The 21,481-nt window shown below is 33.8% G+C and overlaps 1 protein-coding gene across 2 annotated transcripts in view; it reads right to left on the bottom strand.

Moving 5' to 3' along the window:
* LOC150099371 (uncharacterized) overlaps window positions 1-21,481 on the bottom strand; it is a 222,429-nt gene that overhangs the window by 58,487 nt on the left and 142,461 nt on the right. For both annotated transcript variants that reach the window (XM_090403581.1, XM_090403582.1), the window contains 2 exons: window positions 19,866-20,015; window positions 10,871-10,961 (listed from right to left, as the gene is read on the bottom strand). In XM_090403581.1, the coding sequence (XP_090259707.1) occupies window positions 10,871-10,961; window positions 19,866-20,015 (241 nt within the window). The remainder of the gene's footprint in view (window positions 1-10,870; window positions 10,962-19,865; window positions 20,016-21,481) is intronic.

The raw sequence follows: 21,481 nt of genomic DNA, 5'->3' as shown, positions 1-21,481 counted from the left end.
CAATAAAGGTGATGTAGATATCTTACAGGAAGATTTAAATAAATTCACAGTGTGGGTGAAGGAAAATGGTTATCAAATATAAGGTTATGCACACTGGATTGAAAAGGTTACATACTGTGCATCACATTGATGGTATTGGATTGGAAATTGATGAGAGATGAAGTTCAGAGGGCATTTTGAAAAAAGTTGATAAAGTAGCTCAAAGGATTACTTTGTTGAAAAACACACAAGTAAAGATTAGGAAGCTTATTATCTCTCTTTTTCAAGGCATGATTTGGTTGCATCTTGACTACTGTGCACAGATTTGATCACTTGGGTTTCTCGGAAATTAGGTGGTGGTGGAGAGGATCCAGAGACCAGTGATGAAGCTAGTGACAGGTCTGTGGAATGCTCCCTATGAAGACAGCTTGTTAGTGTTGGCTATACTGAAAAACACTGAACATTCAGCATTGAATGTTCTTGTTTTGTTTATACTCTGCAGTTCTCATGCAAGTGCATTAGTGATTGTACTGAATGATAATTTGTGTAAAAAAAATCTGAAAGTGGAAGACTTGCCTGACTTTGAAAGAGGGCAAATCATTGGTGAGCATTTAGCTGGACCATCAGCAACAAAAGCTGCTATATTATTAGTTGTATCATAATCAACAGTTTCAAAGGTTATGTTTGGCATAGAGAGATCATGGCAGGACATCATCATCAAAGAGTGGGCCAAAATCAAATACGACAAAAGAGATTGTCAGACATTTAGAAGGAATTGTTTCAAAAATTCACAGAACTACTGCAGCACAGGTAGCAGCAGAACTGAATATTCATCTTGCAGAACCTATTTCCACAAAAACTGTCTGACGTGAGCTTCATAAATCTCATATTCACAGTAGAGTTGCAATTGCTAAACCTCTGATTACTGAAAAGAATGCTCAGATGCATAAACGATGGTGTTATGACCATCGAACCTGGACATTAGAAAAATGGAAATGTGATATGGCCAGACGAGTTTATGTTTGTAGACCAATGAAGAAAGTATTTAAAACATTTTATTATTTGTAAAAAGTTTAATTTATTATTTATTTATTTAATCCTGTACTGGATTGCATCATTGTGAGTAAGTTTTAAAACTATTAAATATTGTCTATTGTGCCTATCATAAAAATAGTTTGCAAGTGGTATTAGATTTCTATACTGAAATCTAAGCACACAAGTAAGATCCTAGATATATGTAATTTTGCTATGATAATTGTCTATTATTCTCAAAATTCAATTTTAACTTCAACAATAATTAAGTAAATTGAGTTTTCACTACTCTACATATATTTAAAAAAAAAAAAAAGAATAGTTTAATAATATTAAGATACATTAAAAAAAATATATATATACAATATTTTGTACTTTACTTCAATAACAGAAACCTGTTTTAAAATCTAAAAAGACAAACAAACAAATCACATCTTATCTGGTTTTTGGGCCCAAAATATACCAGCTAAAAAGAACATTGTCTCTTAACTGCATTTGGACTTCTCTTGAAAGAAATGAATTCTTTATTTCTTTGGCAGAAACAGTTCTTCTGTTGAAAACCACTTTATCTTGGAAATAACTATAATTTCCTATTCTTACAGATACAAAAAAGTTCAGACTTGTCAATAAAAGCTTCAAATTCAAACACTGTCTATTGTTCCTCCTTTAATGGCTTCTAAAAAATTGCACATAAGCATTGATTCTTTCCTCTTTATTCTTCACAGTCACAATCTTTTTCCTTTTTCTGCATGAACCATTCCCAAGGAAAAATGACTGAACATTTAAAAATCAATTCACTGTATCCTCTAAAACAGTTGTCCAAACATTACTGCACTAATGGAACCTTTAATAATCCAATAATCATTTCTCTTCCTATATGAGAAAAAACTTACTTTATCAAGTTCCAATAACTATCTTCAACAACTGTTATTCCAGTTACTTTTGTAACGTAATAGCTAAATAACTTTTAAAACACCATTTTTTCTTTCTGAAAGACTGCTACTAACAGAACTTTTTCTCAGTTCTATGTAGCTGTTTACTTGGTACTGTGTTTCACCCATGCTCCAGCGATACTTCCAAATCTGCTTCAGTTGTGAAGTAAGGGGTCACCATCACACATTATCTTCACAGTGCTTTGCTTTGCTTGAAAGTGGTAAAAACTCCCATTTTCAGTCAACTTAAGTCTTTTCAATTTATATATATGTGGTATGGCACACATACACAAAAAAACAGTACTGAACTTTATTCACAGCATATATCGTTGCAGTTATTCATTATTTATTATTTATTTTTTTTTTGCACCATACTGTATTTTAAACATTAGTATTAGTATTATAGTTTAATGTACACAAACATTAAACTATAATACTAATTTTAGCCAGACTAAAATTATCAATTTTAGTCTGGCTAAATTAAACTTATCTAAACTACTGTGTGCAGATCTGGTCTCCTGGTTTCTGTGGTGATGCAGATACATTCGAGAGGGTGCAAAGGAGAGGGTTAAAGATTATATATTGGGACTGTGGAATATAGATTATGAGGACAGATTGAGAATTTGTGGATCAGACATTGGCAGATAAGAGATAGAGGAGTGGTATAATAGAGACCTACAAACTCATGAAAAGGTCATACAGGATATCAGCAGATAGAATTTTTTCATTTTATGAAGGATCAGTAGAGGATGTTCATAAAAGTTGAGAATGAATGCAGTCAAGAAAGGGGTAAGAGCTAGATTTTTCTTCCATAAAGCAGTGAATGACCGGAATAGCTTGCCTCTGGAAGTTGTGAGTGTAGATAGTATGAAAGAATTCCAGAGAAGGTATGACATGAGGTGTGAGTGATATGGGCTTCCCTAGATGACTCCCTGAAGTTCTATTGTAATAATATTAATAATAATAATATTTAAAAAAATATGACAAGGTGACAAGAGAAAATTGTTCAAAACACTATAATTATATGGATAAATAGGAAGTTATATTGAGCAATATGTAGTCTATGTCCAAGCTTAAGTCAGCAGTTAGAATTGATAGAAATACAGAAAGATAGCTTGATACAAAATCAGGTGCATGACAGTTGTTCACTTTTATTCATCATCCATACAGACCACATTATGAAGGAAAGTGGCATTAAACCTGATATTAAAATTGAGGATGCTAATCTCAGCCATTTAATTTATGCAGATGATGTTATACTACTAAATAAATCCAGCACAAGTCTGCAGGATTCTGTAACTAAATTGAATAATTGCTGTGATAAATTTAGTATGAAAATCATCAATAAAAACAAGACAAAGACAATGAAAATAGGCAGAAATATTGAAAACATCAGTTATATCTTGAATGCCAATCCATCCTATAGAACAAGTAAAACATTTCAGCTATTTAGACACAATATTTAGCAAAGATAGAAAATTAAATATGGAAATAAACAATAGAATAAGCAAAGCTGGTATGCTGGGAAGCCAACTGAATAAATTTATGTGGAATAAGAGAGAAAAATGCCAAATACCAAAGTACCAGTTTAAAGACACTGTGAAATCCAATTTTAACTTATGATCTGAAAGATGAATCAGAAATAAAGCAATTGGTCAAAGAATGAAGACTAGAGATATGAGCATTCTGAAAACAATTAGGGGATTGAACAGATGATAACAATAGCAGAATAATATTAAAAGTGAAGATATTAAATATTAAATAATATAATAAATAATATTAAAAGTGAAGAAACTTGATGTTGTTCTCAAGTGGAATGGTCACATTTAAACAGAATGGGAAAGGAAAGGTTAGCAAAATGGGTGTTTGATGCCAGGAAAAATATCCAGACTGAGGTGGAATGATGTACTTAGAAGACCAAATTATAAAATCTATAAAACTTACTGATGGAAGTTTTTTCACTTGGCTATGCTACCAATTATATATTTTTGGCTTAATCCTTTATCCAAGTATAAGTAAACAAAGTTTGTACCTTAAGTATTTTCAGGACTAGAGCAACTCATAGTAAAGGTGGTATAATGCATTATGGGATACTAAGGCAAGTGATGAGAAGTTATACCACCTTTACCACGAGTTACCCCAGTTCTGAAAATACTTCAGGTGCAAACTTTGTTTGCTTACTTGGATAAAAGGATTAAACCAAAAATATATAATTGCTATATAATTTACCTTAAACAGCCAACAAATCACTAAAATCACTTCACATTAGAAAAATAATCAAATAACTGTTTGCCTTTTACTGACATATTAGTCACCTGCCTTTCAGATGGTTCACTATCTTTTTTCCATTTATAGAAAGTACATGCATACACACACACACAGGAAGATATCTACATAAACAATCACATCATCATCTAGCCTAATAGTATGGTATTCTAAAAATACTTATACAGAGAGCTAGGGCTATTTCTTCTAATGATTTAGCCCTTTCCACAGAACTCAACTATCTTTGCATAATATTCTCTTGGCAATGGCTATAGCTCTCACAACAGATAAAATACTACAAGTCCCTCCAAATGCACAAGAATAAAACACAACTATTCCTATTCCATATATCTGAAAAGATAGCCAAAATGCTAATAAAATATACCCTTAATACTATAATCAAACCACTTGTCAAATTGGTAACTTGGATCCACTCCCTTAAGGACAAACTCCATCTTCCAGGAAATCCTGGAGTGTATGAAGTTCCCTGAGACTGTGATTTAGCCTACTTATGAACAAACAGGAAGATCTGTTAACATTTGCCTTGGAGAATATGAGAAAGGCATTTACTACCATTATTATGGGAAATCAGGACTGGCAGATCACACTTTGGACATCCCCTTCATACAGGATTAGATGCAAGAAAACCAATGTGTTATATAGAAATCTTTATAGGTCAGAAAGCCTACTTTTAGTCATTAATGAGCTATGAAGCATTCTCACTGGAACAAGAATGGCTACATTAATCTGCCAAAAATTTTGGATATTCATCATAAGATCAACTCCTACACAACTGTAGTACTACTTTTATGCAACATTAGAGGGTATCAAATTAGATCTTGAAATCTTTTGCTGATTGCAATCTGAATTATGATCGAGCAAAATATAAGCCATTTAATAAACATCCTTTTATAATTTAATTTTGTTTGGTGCTGTAATACTGTTAAAATAAGTAATGAATATCATTCAACACCTAGAATGCCTCTCATCTAGATAAGTTAGCAAGTCTTTATTAATTTGACAACTTAATGAGGAGAAAAAAGTCTACAGCCTTTATAAACAGAGATATCTGGTCTATTCATGACAAATTGGTCTTAAAATTGTCTTCAGAGTTGTTTAATGTTAGAACATGCATTCCTGCAGATTCTTCCAGAAAAAGTTTTTGCTGCTATTCATGATAATATGCTGAAATTTAAACATTTTTCTTAGCCACTGCTAGTCATCCTTTATCCAAATAATATTCTTTTTAGGAATAAACCTTCACTGTCAGATTTGTCTTATTCAGAACTTCAAGTGTTACTTTCTGTGAAGAAGAATATTAGCTTCACATTACCTGCAAATATTTGAATATCTCCCTACAATCCAGTGACAGTATCACTGACTTAAAGGCAGAATAGTAATGGCCAGAGTTCTCCCTAATATTTCTTATTCATACACAATGTTTTGGTATCTATTATTATTATTATTATTATTCGTGACACCTCCAAGGAGTCCGAAGACGCATTGCGAGAGGACACCTAAAACTTCTCAACCACTACACCGAACCTCTACTACAATCATCTCCATCAACGCCACTACCGCCCACCTCCACCACTATCACACTAGTATTTTTGTCTGTAAATTGCGTGTGTTCTAAAAGTCTATGGAACAGCTAATTCTCAATCCTCTATACTAACCTGACAACTAACTCATTGCAACTTAAACATTCACTTGTCATGTAACAACCTGTCAAATACTATTTGCAAAATACAAAAAAATTACAGCATTGGCATTTCACTCATCATTACTTATTTCATAAGATGACCTAATTTTGTTAAACGAGCTCCCTGACAACCACCTTAGTAAAGGAAATTATATTCTATATTGTTTGGAAAAAAATTTGAAATCAGAGGAAATACACCTAATCATGCTAGTAGCTGAAGCAATAGATTCTTTTTAGGTCTAAACCTCCACCTTCAGATTTGTCTTATCCAGAACCAATGTTATTTTCCATGAAGACTACAAACTTTATTATTACAAAGGCTGAAGCTATTGTAATTCCAGACAGGAAACACTATAGAAACTTACCTCAATCATGCATGACTACACTACTTATCATCCCTTTTCTGATAATCCTACCTCTAGTCAAATAAACACATTGAATTTGCTCATCGATAGTGTCTCCTGTTGGAATGACAAAATAAAAAAGGGCTAAAAACCTGTTAATGCTACCCTCCTATCTTGTATGGACTTCCTCTGGAAGTCCACATAAGTAAGGAGTGAAATCCTTTCCTTCCTCAGTTATCTTCCTTTGAAAGATGACTGAGGTCCTACACAAAAGTTGTTTTCTCATAGAGCATTTCTATGAAAGTTCACAAGGCAAATGTTGCATTATGAACTGTCATCGACTGTATACTGGTTCACCTTGCTATAAATAACTGCAAAACGCTTTTCTAACTTCAGAACACACGCAATTTACAGACAAAAAATACTAGTTGTGGTGGCCGGTAGATGGCATTGATGGAGATTATTCGTAGTAGAGGTTCGGTGTAGTGGTTGAGACAGCTGTAGGTGTTCTCCCGCGATGAGTCTTCAGACTCCTTGGAGGTGTCAGGAATAATAATAATAATAATAATTTAGTCTCAGCCTTTTCAGATAAATCCACATTCATCATTAAAAATAGTTGGCACTTCAAAGAAAAAAATTCACACTGGTGATGTCTTATCAGCCAGGATATTGTATCTCTTTCTTCACAAATATTCTAGAGGAATATTTGTGAAAATGAAACATCAGAATTGCTTTGATAAATCTTTTCTACAAATATTCATTTCCTCAATTTTGTCATCCATTTGTATATTTCACTTGTATATGTTTATTTACAAGCAAGCAGAAGGTGTCACCATAAGTAGCTCTCCTTCTTCTACCCTCAGGAACTGCTTTGTGGAACAATGTGAAGCAACTGATTGATAGCTTCTATCCTAGGCTTCTCTTATGGTACATGTGGATGAATAGATTCCATGAGCTAAACAATCTGGACTTGAGGAACATGCATCTCAACTAAACACTGGATCCTTTGGCTGAGGTTCTACACAAAAGCTGTTTTCTCATGGAGCATTTCTATATATAAAAAATCTGCAAGATCTTTCTTTATCATCTCAGTTTGAATAGAAATGATGGACTTAAGTTATTTCCCTTATGGGAAGAATTGTTCTTTTTCATATGACAGCTGTAGTAGAAAATGCAGAAAATTGCCAAGACAGACAACTAAGCCTAACACAAAAGGAATGAGGGAATGGAATGTATAACATGTTCAAAAAATTGTTGCTAGGACCTATATGTACTACAGAACATGCTTCTCTATGTCATTTACACGTAGCTCTCACATTCTCATTGCTAAATCTTAATTTTGTGTTTAATCCAAATTTCATACCAAAGATGCCTTTGACATGTGGACAAAAATTTTATGGAAAGAAAATTCTCATGTAAGTTAACCAACTGTAATTATTATATCTAATTCACGTATACCTATGTCCCTATTTCTCAATCAGATTTATATGATAGGAACTTTCAATATGCTTTCTTCTTTTCCAGGAAAAGAAGTACTTAAGTCCACCATGATGTTCACATTATATATATATATATACATTAGCAAACTATATATATATATAGTTTGCTAATGGGTCTCTAAGGTGTTATTCTTTTTTTAAAACTCTTTAATTGTTTTCGTGAATAATGTTTGTATATTTGAGTCTACAGTTGACTTCTGCAAGCTACTTAACTTTGATTCTTTTTAAACTTTTGTATGTGTTTTCTTTTTTTTTCCTTCACAATTAAATATTCATATCCATCCCGATCAAAACAAAATGGTGATTACTTCCTATGTAATCCCTGTATAGTTTTGTATCCTAGATCAGCATGAAAATTTCACTATCAACAATAGCATAGTCAATTAGACATTTCTTATTTCTTACATCTTTTCTCTCTCTCTCCCTCCACATACATTATTATTAGACACCTCCAGGGAGTCCAAAGACTCATCGAGGGAGGACACCTGCTCTACAACTCTGCCTCCATTCTCAATCCACCAACATTTCTGCATATCTTTGTGTTAGAACATTAGTATTAATAATAACTAGCCCCTCCTAACAGAAATCCAGCAGGTACTTACATTATTAACAGCTTTACTCTTTTCTCCAAAATTTACCAACTATTTCTGATTATATCTGTTATTCATTTCCTATTCAGCTATAAGATCTTCAACAAGGATCAGATTTTCCTTTTATGTGATTTCTCTGACTCAAAAAAATTCCTTCCTTCTTTATTGAATCTTATGTAGGACAATAAGAACAAATAAGTCTCACTGTCAAATTCCCCAGTTTGCTGCTTTCCTATACCACTCTATTTGAAATTGTCTTTAATTGAATAGTGATCAAGAAAATAGTAGTACAGTCATACCCCGAAGTTACGTGGTAGGTGGGACCTACAAAAAGCGCGCAAATCGAATTCGCGTAACTTGGGGTATAATTTTGCATGTAATTTATATATACAAACATACAAAATATTAGTTAATTGGGACCAAAGGTTTACAAAAACACCTATTTTTTTTTTTAAGAAATATAATCATAATTGTAGTTTTCCATACATAAAAAAAAGAAAGTTATTTCTATGTCGATCGTTTCATAAAATCTAATAGATTTTCTGATGGCATAATGTCTTTTTCTTGTCATGCAAAATTTCTTCATAGCAAGACAATTTTTTTATTCCTTGCCTTGTGACTACAATTCATTCCCCATCAGAATCTATGTCCTCCAAAATCTGTAAACCTTTCTTTTATGATTGTTCTTACTGTGGATTTGTGTAGACCGAACTTCTTTGCTAGCTCACAAATTTTCATTCCGCCTTCAAAATCCTTAATAATGTTGAGTTTTGTTTCCAAAGTCGATGTTTTTCTTTTCTTGTTAGTTATATCAGAATTGGGCTTGCTTCTTTTGGACGACATTATTATTTTTTATGTGATAAAATTTGTATCAAGAACATGACATTAAACAATCGCAAGGTTTGTAGACTATAAAAATTGTGTATGAATGGAGAACACACGAAACACGTCAGTGCTTGTTCACAGCATGTGCAACACTGGCGAATGCGGCCGGTGCCAGAAACATACAACTAGTGGTGAAGCGGAACGGGAATACGTACATATAAGAAACCGCGTAACTCCGGATTCGCGTAAGTCGGGGTATATCTGTATTCAATCAGTTATCTTCATATTTAGTCTTGAATGCTATATCTGCTTTTCCTTTCATTGATCACTATTGCCAGAATGTAACATATAGTTATTATTTAACAGAATCTTACCTGTTTTTGCCTTCTTTCTTCTGGTAACACCAATTATGTTGATGGGTACTTCCCTAATTTTTCTGCCAGTTCCACTTCTTTTCTATTGATACTTTGTACATCTATGATACCTATCTTCAATTTTGCTGATGTTGACTATGTCCAGGAGCTGACTTTTCACTGTTGCCCTTCATGACAATTCACCACATTACACCATAATTTTCTTTTGGCTTAAGCCAATACAGAATACATTTTGATCAGCTAAGTTTAGTGCATACATACTAATGCAGTTATTAAAGGGTTAGGGACCATGAAATGGCGGCACATTTGAGCCGTCTCTCTTCACTGTGTACCACTTAATTAGTGATATATACATCTTGGGCCATCTATCTCTGATTGGTACCAGTGGAGATTGAACTGCTCACTCAGTCTCCAAAAGTTAGATAGGGCTAAATGGCCTCGCCTACTCCCGTATACGGGAATAAAAAGCGTTAGCTGATACTAATGCAGTACACCACAAGAAGGCGAGTTTGGATAAACATCTTCTACAATTTGCAGCAGTGTGATGTATGCACTGTGCTTGGACAAGTTACCGTTTGTATAGACAAGACCATATCTCACTGTACTGCTTTAGTTATGCATGGTTAACACTGAAAATCAGTGTAATTAGTATACAATATATTTTGTGATCTTTCAAAGCAAAAATAATGTATGTTCATTAAGTTTTGTTAAAAATCAGTAAGGTGGAAATGAAAACACTAAACAGCATTCAGTCATGAAACAATGCATCATGCAAAAATTATTAAGCTGGTTCTGTTATAAACAAGCACCTATCATCAATCAAAAGTGATGAGTAATATTATGGATCGCTCACTTTTTTTTTCAAATATTAATCCGATCCAGAAAAGACCAGAAACTTATAACACATCAGTACCATAAGTGGATTAGGCTTATATTATAATCAGGGACCAAACACAGAACCTTTTCAAGCATTTTTCAAAGCCTTCAATAAACTGAGTTCATAAACACCTGTGCTACAGGTGAATTTAAAACCATGGCCTATAGGCTGAGAAGATCAGAGATATATCCATTCAACTAACTAGGCAGGCAAGTTAAGATTTTTAAGAAATACTGAAAACCATGTTCTGAAAAACACCACTAGTAGTGGCAGAAATAATGGAACAAGTGCATATGCATAAGGAACATACTCGGGATTAAGACATTAACCCCTAATAGCCTCTGTAAGCACAATATTTTGGTTTGTAGCCTCACTATCTAATTTTATTATTCTTTGTATACTATGCATTCTAAATGATAAAAAAAATATAAAACACATTACATAAACTTACCACACAGCAAATTGAACACCTCATCGAATATAGGATCAGATGCAGTTCTGATAAGAATATCTTTGATAAGATTATCTGGTATATGCATTTCCTGGAAAAATTATGTCAATGCAAATAAAAATGTAATAATATCAACAATTTTTGATTTACAAAAATGCTTCATATTCTTATAGTGAGTAAGCCTTCAAAAGTTAACATAAAGAACAGAGCCCACTAATTGTGGTGGTGGTCTGTGAAAGACTATATCATGTTTTGGATATTTGGGTCAAAAGGTTAATAAAAAATGGACCAAATAACCACAGAGGCTAACTGATAAGGCTGACGCTTTCGTTATACTGTTGAATTGTAAATGTTCTGCTTAAAGTTAGCAATTTCTTATATCAGCTATATCAAATGAACTCCCTATACTTTCTAGTATATTAGCAGTAAGAACTGCAAGTGGTAGAGGATCATGGTATGATGTAAAATCAGGTGTAAGACAAGGGCATATACCATCTTTACTTCATCATCTATATGGATCACATTATGAAGGAAAATGACATTTGAATAACTTGATATATAAATTGGAGATATTAAACTCAATTCTTTATACTATATATAGATGATGTTATCCTCCTCAATAATTAAATTACAATTCTATAAGACTCCAGAACTAAATTGAATAACTGCTGTAACAAATTCTGTATACAAAATTCAGTAATAAAAAAAAAATAATAATAAAATAATAAAAAGAGGCAGGACATGGCAAATATCAATTGTATCCTCAATGGAGAACCTGCAGAACAAATAAAACTTATCAGCATTTAGTGAAGATGGTATATTATGAAAATATATAACAGAATAAATACAGCTAATATAGTGGGGGAGTCATTTGGATAAATTTACATGGAATAAGAGGAAGGTTAGTTCAAACTACTAAGCAAGTGGTAAACAAGACAGAGTTCAAATAAATTTTAATCTACAAATCTGAGAGCTGGGTTAGAAATCAATTAGTCATTCAAAAACAAGAGGCCACATGTCTCAGATTCCCATACAGAAAAATCCTCACTTCATTCTTCTGTTTGAATTATTATAGTAATAACAGCAAAAGTATGAACGCGTGGATAGCAAAAGTATGAGTTTTATAGCAAAGTTCAATCTCTCTCTTTCTTCCTTCACTTCTAACCCATTCTGCATTTTCTCCTGTTTTACAAAATTATCACCATTTCCTAATCTGAGTTGGGAATTAGTAAAAGATGCACAAATCAATTATCCAATATATCATTGAATTTATATCTCTTTCCTTGCTTCTGAAGGGTATTAATTTAAATATGCACAGGTTTTAACATTTTTTTGCAAGCTGAGATACATATACTTTCCATGTCAGCAATAGCCTTCTATAAAAATTAAAACTAACTTTTCATTACTAGAGTATTTCCACCATCATACAGGTGCTTTATTAATTTTATCAAAGTACATTTAAATCAAAACGAGTAAGGAAATAACTGCAGTGATATCACTATACAATAGCATTCTTTGCATGGTAATAACATTTAATATAACAACAACTGAACCTAGAGATGTTTGAGGAATATAGGTATAATTCTGTGGTGCCTAATTCTGCAATTAAAATGGTTCAAATGAAACAACAAATTTTACTAGTGGAATGCCAAGTTTTGAAACTCCATTAAGCCAGGAAAGAATTCCAATAAAACTGTCCAATCACAGCAAAAAAAGATATGTGATTGTCATTATAAAAGATATACAATCATCATCATCATCATCATCAAATTCCTGCCATGTACCCTCAAGGGGTGTACAGGATATGACAGTACTACATGAAAAAATTACATCATTACTAACTTCCTATCTACAATTTTCCTCCAAATCAGTCTGTTACTTGTCAAGACTCCAACATTATCAGATCTTATATTTCTATCGTCTAAGGCACTTTGTACCATATCAATCCACCTATATCTTGGTCTTCCTCTGGGTCGTTTTCCTGCCAACCTGGCAGAGAACACTTGTTTTGCTAATCTTTCCTCTCCCATTCTATTTAAGTGACCATACCATCTGAGATTAGCTCTGCTAACGCATTCCTGGATGCTGACAATGTCAAGTTCTTTCCTAATATCCTCATTTTTAATATGATATTGCCATTGATGCCATCTGTTCACGCCTCTAATCTTTCTCAGGACTCTCATATCTGCGGTCTCTAGTCTTTGGTCAAGTGTTTTACTTCTGACCCAGCTCTCAGATCCATAAGTTAAAATTGGTTTGAACACAGTCTTGTATACAGCTAATTTAGTGTTCCGACTAATTTCTTTCTTATTCCATATGAATTTATTCAATTGACTTCCCACGATACCAGCTTTGCTGATTCTGTTGTCTATTTTTATATTTAGTTTACCATCTTCAGTAAAAATTGTGCCTAAGTAGCTGAAATGTTTTACTTGTTCCACAGGTTCTCCATTCACAACACAGTTGACATTTTCAATGATTCTGCCTATTTTATTGTCTTTGTCTTTTTATTGCTGACCTTCATACCGTATCTATTACACCAGCTATTCAATTTAGTCAGAGAATCTTGCAGACTTGTAGCGGATTTATTTAGAAGTATAACATCATCCGCATAAAGCAAAGAGCTGACATTAACATCTCCAATTTTGATATCAGGTTTAATACCACATTCCTTCATAATGTGATCCATATAGATAATGAATAACAGAGGGGATAATGTACATCCTTGTCTCACACCAGATTTAACATTAAACCATCTTCCTGTACTTCCTTCAATTCTAACTGCTGACTCACAACTCAAATAAAGACTAAGTATTGCTTGATATAATGCCCCATTGACACCATATAACTGCAGCGTATTGAATAGCTTCTCTCTTGGCACCTTGTCATATGCCTTTTCCAAATCGACAAAACTTAAATACAGATCTTTGTTATATTCCCATGCTTTCTCGACTATTTGTCGTAAAGTGAAGATCTGATCCTGACAGCCTCTATTTGGCCTGAATCCAGCTTGTTCTTCACCAAGCTTTTCTTTCACAATTCTTCTCAACCGTTTCTCAAGTATACTTGCATAGATCTTGCCAGGAACACTCAGTAGGGAAATACCTCTGTAATTCTCACATTCAGTTTTATTTCCCTTTTTATATATGGGTACTATGAGAGCTCTACTCCAATCATCGGGAATTCGTCCCTCTGTCCAGGCTTCCTGAACTATGCAGTGCAGCCACTGTAAGACTCTTATACCACCATACTTCAGCATTTCTGGTCGAATATCATCTACTCCGGCTGCCTTTCCACATTTCAAGCCTTTGATGGCTTTTTCTACTTCAAGTATGGATATGTATTCCTGACTGCATGCCTGGTCAGTGTTTTTTATCACTGTGCTGTCATCACTGCTTGTTTCATTTAGCAGTTTTTCAAAGTAATTACTCCATACTTCAAGGATATCTTTTTCTCCTGTTTTCATTTCACCTTTATCATCTCTAATTCCTTTTACAGCACTCTTTCCTCCATTCCTAAGCTTCTTCAACAACCTCCAGAATATTTTGCCACCTTCTTGATATTTATTTTCTATATTCTTGCTAAAGTCCTCCCATGACTTTTGTTTAGCTAGTTTTACACACTGTTTAGCTTTCTTACATTTGTCTCTGTATTCTGTAAGAGTAAAAGCTGACTTATTTGCCAGGAACTTTTGATATGCTTTCTTCTTTTCCTTCACTGCCTCTTTAACTTCCTGTGTCCACCAGGGAGTTCTGATTTTTTTATCTTTGCACACAACCTCACCACATGCCTCTCTGGCAGAATCAATCAATGTTTCCTTCAGAGTTTGCCACTGAATCTCCAAGGTTTGATTCCTGTTCTCAAACTCTTTCATTTTCTTTTCAATAATATTTCTGTATTTTAGTCTACAGTTTACATCTGAGAGCTGCTCAACTTTTATTTGCTTTAAAACTTTCTTACATGTTATTCTTTTCAATATGAAATTCAATTTTATCCTGCTCAAGACTAAATAGTGATCACTTCCAATTTCAAATCCTCTGTACACTCTGGTGTCCTGCACCAGGGAGAAAACATCACTATCAACAATAACATAGTCAATGAGACTTTTCTTATTCCTAGCCTCTTCTCTCCATGTGAATTTGTGCACATTTTTATGTTGGAACATGGTGTTAATAATAACCAGTCCATGTCCTGAGCAGAAATCCAACAGATATTTGCCATTATTATTAGCTTTGCTCTTTTCTCCAAATTTTCCCAAAATATTTTTGTATGTCTCCCAATCATTTCCTACTCTACTATTTAGATCCCGAACAAGGACCAACTTTTCCTTTTTCATTGTGTCAGTTGCTTTTTCTAAAGCCTCAAAAAATTCCTCCACTTCTACCTTAGTAGAACCTTCTGTGGGACCATAGGCACAAATAAGTCTCATTGTCCAGTTCCCCATTCTCATATTTGCCCACATTACTCTACTTGAGACTGACTGCCATTCAAGATTAGCCTCGTATTTTGTGTTGAATACTATGGCTACTCCTTCTTTTCCTTGATTGTTATTGCCTGAATATAACATTTTGTATTTATTGCTCAGAAAAATCTCACCAGTTTTGGTCTTTTTTGTTTCAGTCACCCCTATTATGTCGATCTGGTACTTATCTAATTCCTCAGCTAGCTCCATTTCTTTGCCATTCAGGCTTCTTACGTTGATAGTACCGATCTTTAACTCTGGTGATGTTGAGTTGGGGTTTGTTTTCAGATTTGTTCCAGTAGCTGACTTTTCGCTGTTCGCCCTGGTTCCCTGGCGAAAACAACGGGGGCCTTGTTTAACCGGGCGACGCCCCAGCCGGCATGAAATTTTGTCATGTTGTACCATCATTTTTTATTTTGGTTTAACCAATAAGAATACAATTTGGTCGGCTAAATCCCAAATTGCCAGCCCATCCTCGTTCGTTCAGTATCAAAGTAGATACCCAACAGGGTGCACCACGAGAATGTGAGGATTGGACATTAGGTCAGAAGCCCTGGTCGGTTCTCCGCATTCCTTTAAAGGCTATGTGGAGGTCTCCTCTCAGTTATACAGCTTTGACCCTTAAGCACCCCTTGATATATAAAAGATATACAAAGATTTTTTAACTGGCATGGAGCTGCCTTTATTTATTCAAAGGTAAGCTACATGTTAAAAGGTTTACAGAATATAACATATCTGAATTTTTTGAAGAAAGGATGATGCTACATTTCATACTGAATTTGAAAACTACACTGAAAATAGAATCAGAGGGGAAATGATCCATAAGGATTCTTGTATTGATTGGATGCACAATTCTACCTCTGTGATATATCTAGTGCATAAACTTCTATTATCCTAAGTTCAATTTGATTCTTGATTTAACATTTATAACAGCTTGCAGAATTCTAACATACTCCAAATTATTGCTGGAAACGATACAGAAATCACATTGATTACAATCAATGCCATCTTTATTTCAAGATGCTGTTAATTGATCATCCCTTGTTTTTAACCATTCGCATATACGCTGAATCAAATAATTAGCATAATATAGAATAAAACATACTTCACATATACATGCTGCATAAAGTAAAACTGTCTATAAATATATGCTTTGTATAAATATTTAAACATATTTCTTTGAAAATAAGCAAAATTCTATAGTTTGATTTTCAGAGGTTATGAAAATGCAAGCCATTATATCTAATCTCTCTCTTCTCATTAATCATAATAAATGAGAAGAGACTGATGTGAAATCATATCTTCCAAATCAGTGGCTTTCATATGCAACCTCTCTCTTTCTTGCTTTGCTACTCGAACTCTATGCTTTCCTTTACCTTTTCTAAATCTTTCACTGAAAACATTAATATGCCAACCAAGAAGATAATTACATTTTGCAATTGCTTCAGAATGGACTACTGAAAAGCTATAATCCATTTTCGTATAGATGCTCAATTGGAGTGAGATATAGTGACTGAACAGATGAATGAAGTGTCGCAGGTTCTTCACATGTTCATGAAACCATTCCAAATAATCTGTGATTAGTGACATGCATGACTGTGCAACAAGGAAGTGATATTAATTTTTTTTAGAATTTTGATGGATAAAGTATAGTATGAAAGAATGTATTATGTCAGCAACTATGTTCAAGCAGACTGTAGTATTCAGACATTGCTTTAGTGTGATAAGAAAACCTAACGTTTTCCAAGAAAACACGCTCCACATCATTATATCATCACCTGTCACCAACTTACAGTGATACCATGTGCCACAATGGATCCATTGATTTATGCTGCTATATGCTGCTGTTTCAGCATGGGATAACTGAAACAACTAGGATTTGTTGCATGGAAAGATTAACCCCCCCACACACACACACTCCTCGAATACTCAGTGTTCCTTCCCAACATACCTATAACTGCTTGTTTTTAAATGGAAAGAATGGGAACTCAGTAAGGCTGTTTGTTACTATACTCCATTCTGTGAGGTCTGATTCACTGTGTTGCTATTCCATTAATTATAGTGTTCAATTTGTTAGACTCAATTTGTGTCTAGCTGGGGACTATTGTAGGCTGGTTGTGTTTTGAGCATGTTTTGCACTGGCTATCATACAATGCTCAAAAGTCAATAAGATTGTGCAGCCAATAGTGACTTTGAACATGCTGCAAGCTGTCATGGTTATAGAAATTCAAATGGAAACTCAAATTTACTTGGAAGTAATTTTAATCAATGTAAAATTTTTGCCTATGTATTAAAAGCATCCTCAGTATGATAACAATGGAACACCAAATAAAATGCAATAAAAGAATTTGCAATAAAGAGAGGAAGACCGGCTACAAGATGGAAAGACCAGTGAAGCCAGATCAGACAAATGCCTAATCCTTGACAGGGCAGATGGTCAGTAAATCCCTAATTTAAATACAATAAAATAAATTTAAAATAATAAATATATTAAGATAATAATAACCAAAGGCTATCAAATCTGTTTAAATTTTGGTTGGTGTAGAAAGGCCTCACAGCTCTCTTTGTATAACTGTTCTACAAGGAATCTACTTTTACATAAAAGCTAAGTTTTCTTTCAAAGAATCCTATATTCCTCATGATGGACAGCTGCACATCTACCAGACTGACCTGTATAACTTAGATACAGGTTCTCCGTTATCACAGCTTTACGGAGAACCTGTATAACTTAGATACAGGTTCTCCGTAAAGCTGTGATAACTGTTTTAAATAGGTATGCAAGCTATTGCATCTATAGAAACTAAAGATGGAAATCCAAACTTATGTGAAAGTAATTTTAAGAGTCACAAATTTCTAATTTAAAAAAAATATATATTAATATAATACTTAGGAATTTATAGAAGACTGATGAAGAAGATGTTCCAATGAAGACCTTTTACAGCAGGAATTGAATCATATCAAATCTGCCTTTATAAAAAATAGCTTTAATGAGTCCTTTATCAAGAAAGCCTTGAACAATTTCAGGCCACCAATCTCTAGATCTCTTGAAGATATTTCTCAGATTCTACTTAAGTATATTAAAGAAATTTCTGAATGTATGCTAAAATTTGTCTATTAGATCCTTTGCTCCTGTATTTGTCTTACTTTGGGCAGTCTAGCCGATCTGAAGCCATCTGTGTGAGGAACATAAATCATATATCCAGATCTTGAATCTGAGCAGTCTGGCCTAACAGAACATGCCATCGTAACTAAACACAACATTCTTTGTAAGAAAACTAAACTCTTATATAAAAGTGGATTCCTTATATAGTGGCCATACAAAAGTTGTGAGGTATTTCTACAATGCCTGAATTTAATCAGATCTGATGGCCTCTGGTTATCTCCTTTATGGGAAATATCATCACCATCATCAAATTCCTGATATGTGCTTTGGGGGAAAAGACGTAATTACAATAGTGCTACATGAAAAAAAAATAGTTCATTACTAACTTCCTATCAACAATTTTCCTCCAAATTAATCTGTTATCTGTCAAGACTCCAATATTATCACATCTTATATTTCTGTCTTCTAAGGTTCTTTTGATTTATCAATCCACTTAGACCTTAGTCTTCCCTTAGGTCTTTTCCCTGCCAACTTGGCAAAGAACACCCCTTTTATTAATCTTTCCTCTCCCATTCTGTTTAAGGGACCATAATGCCTGAGATTAGCTGTTAACACATTTCTGAATGCTAACCAAGTCAAGTTATTTTCTCATTTTTAATATGATACTGCCAGTGATTTTTCCTATTGATGTCCTAACCTTTCTCAGCATTGTCATATCTGTATACTCAACTATTAATTATAGAAACTTTAATTAATAATTTACTATATTTTGGCAATGTTAAATTGCCATCATTAGGATCAAAAAACAATGATATATGGACGCAGCACTAACACTGGGCAAATAAGGTTGAAGAAAGGCAACCAAAGTCAGGCCTAGAGTCCTAAATGGTGCACACTAGTGGGCTGAATTGGATAGTACTGACTGTTGGGCTGAAGATCTCAGGATGTATGCTTCCCAAGTTTGTTGAGGTTTGGAAAGTTTTTCAGGGCTGAGGTAGATTCGAGGAATAGCCTTTCATACTTGTATTTGCTGCAGTGTAATACAGTGGTCTTCTTCCAATGTATCCTGTGGTGAGTGTCCAAAGCATGGTCAGCAAGTCCTGAGTGGCTGTACTGGTGGAACCAGGTGCAGTCCTTGTGTTCAGAAATTCTGATATTGGCTGTCTTGCCTGTTTGGCCATAATAGGACAGTTTGCAACTGCAAGGGACCCGGTAGGTCTAGGGAATTATCGATAAACTCACCATTCAAAGTTGATGTGGGCATAATAAGACTGTATACCACTGTAGAATTGATAGCATTGCATATAAGTTGCAATTCTGGTATTTGCTTATACTCCATGCTTACAGTTTTGAGTATAAGCAAAATAATCTAAAATTGGGGAAAATGTTTATATCATTTATGCACATCATTTTTATTATATTATAGTTACCTGTAATGAGGCTGCATTTTCAGCAGCAGTTCCAGGTACATCAAGAAGCTGGATATCTTCCACAGGATATTCAGTGTTGACCACTTTATTAATATTTTCAGCTATCTTTTCATGTAATTGTGGATAATTAATTAATTCTTCCAGAAAAACCTAGTATTACAAAATTTATGCTATAAGCTACATTTCTAAAAAAACAAGTATAGTTTTGTTTAGAAATTATTACTTACAATGAATAAAAGAGCAAGTTTAAAGTAAATCTAAAAGGATAATTTTGTTTTGTTTTTTTAATTACTGACTTCTGGTTTGCTTAAGAAGACAGCCTAGTACTGCATGATTAAGATTAAGTTTACTGCTAATTACTAACAATTAAATGAAAAGTGACATATGTTGCTAGTACCTTTCATAAAACATTCAAGAAAAAAAAAAATTATACTGTATGCCCTGGTGGCTCTGAATAATATTATTTCAATAATATTATTTGAATAATATTATTGAAAGGCATTATAATATTTATAATGCCTTTCAATGATTAGAATATTGAACCAGAATATGAAGTTGAAAAAAGAGTTTTGGACCAGAAATACTGGATGAATATGGTAGGAACAAATGAAATAAATACTGTCTGAAATTTTAAAAAATCTTGGAGATGCAACATTTAATGTGATTAGGTTGATCCATCAAGAGAGACAGAAAGTATATGATTTTTCTATGAAAGTTTGATGCTAATAATACCCAAGAAAGAGAATGCAACAGGCTGTAAAAATTATCAAGCATTAATTGTATGCAATTATGCCTCAAAGATTATATTAAATATAGTGAAATATAGAATAAAACAAAAACTGAATGTTATTTAAATGAAGATCAGTTTGGATTCCAGAATGGTAAGGGAACAATGGAAGCAATATTATTATTATTATTAAGAGAGAGATCTCCAGGGAGTCAGAGACGCATCGAGGGAGGCCATATACTACACGTCAGCTGTCATACTTATTCTTGAAGTCATTCACACTGCTTGCACTCACAACATCCAAAGGCAATCCATTCCAATTATGCACCAGCATCTGAGAGAAAAATCTAGCCCTCACACCTTTCTTGGCAGCCTTCATTCTCAGCTTCCAAGGATACCCTCTTGTCCTTTCTCCACCCTCCATAAATTGAAATCCTGTATGACCCTTTCAGAAGTTTGTAAATCTCATCATATCACCCCTCTTTCTCCTGTTTGCTAGTGTCTGCAGTCTACAAATTCTCAATCTATCTTTATAATCAGTATTCCACAATCCTGATATCATTTTTAACACTCTCCTTTGTACTCTCTCCAATATATCAGAATCACAATGGAAACCAGGAGACCAGACCTGCACACAATAGTATCAAGTGAGGTCTTATTATATTAGCTTTAAGAACAATAATAGATTGAAGAAGAACTGAAGTAAATAAAACTACATACATAAATACATACATTGCCTTTATAAATTTGGAAAATGCATTTTGATAATGTACGGTGGAGCAAGCTTTTTTCCGAATAATAAAGAAAATTGGAATTGACTGGAGAGATAGAAGGCTAATTAAGAAATGTATGCAAATCAGAAAATAAAGATATGAATACAGGAAAATGA

The sequence above is a fragment of the Typopeltis vanoorti genome, chromosome 14, assembly GCF_054136105.1.
Source record: "Typopeltis vanoorti isolate ZY-2024b chromosome 14, IOZ_Tvanoo_1.0, whole genome shotgun sequence".
Taxonomy (NCBI): domain Eukaryota; kingdom Metazoa; phylum Arthropoda; class Arachnida; order Uropygi; family Thelyphonidae; genus Typopeltis; species Typopeltis vanoorti.
This window is presented reverse-complemented; position numbering and strand designations above follow the sequence as displayed.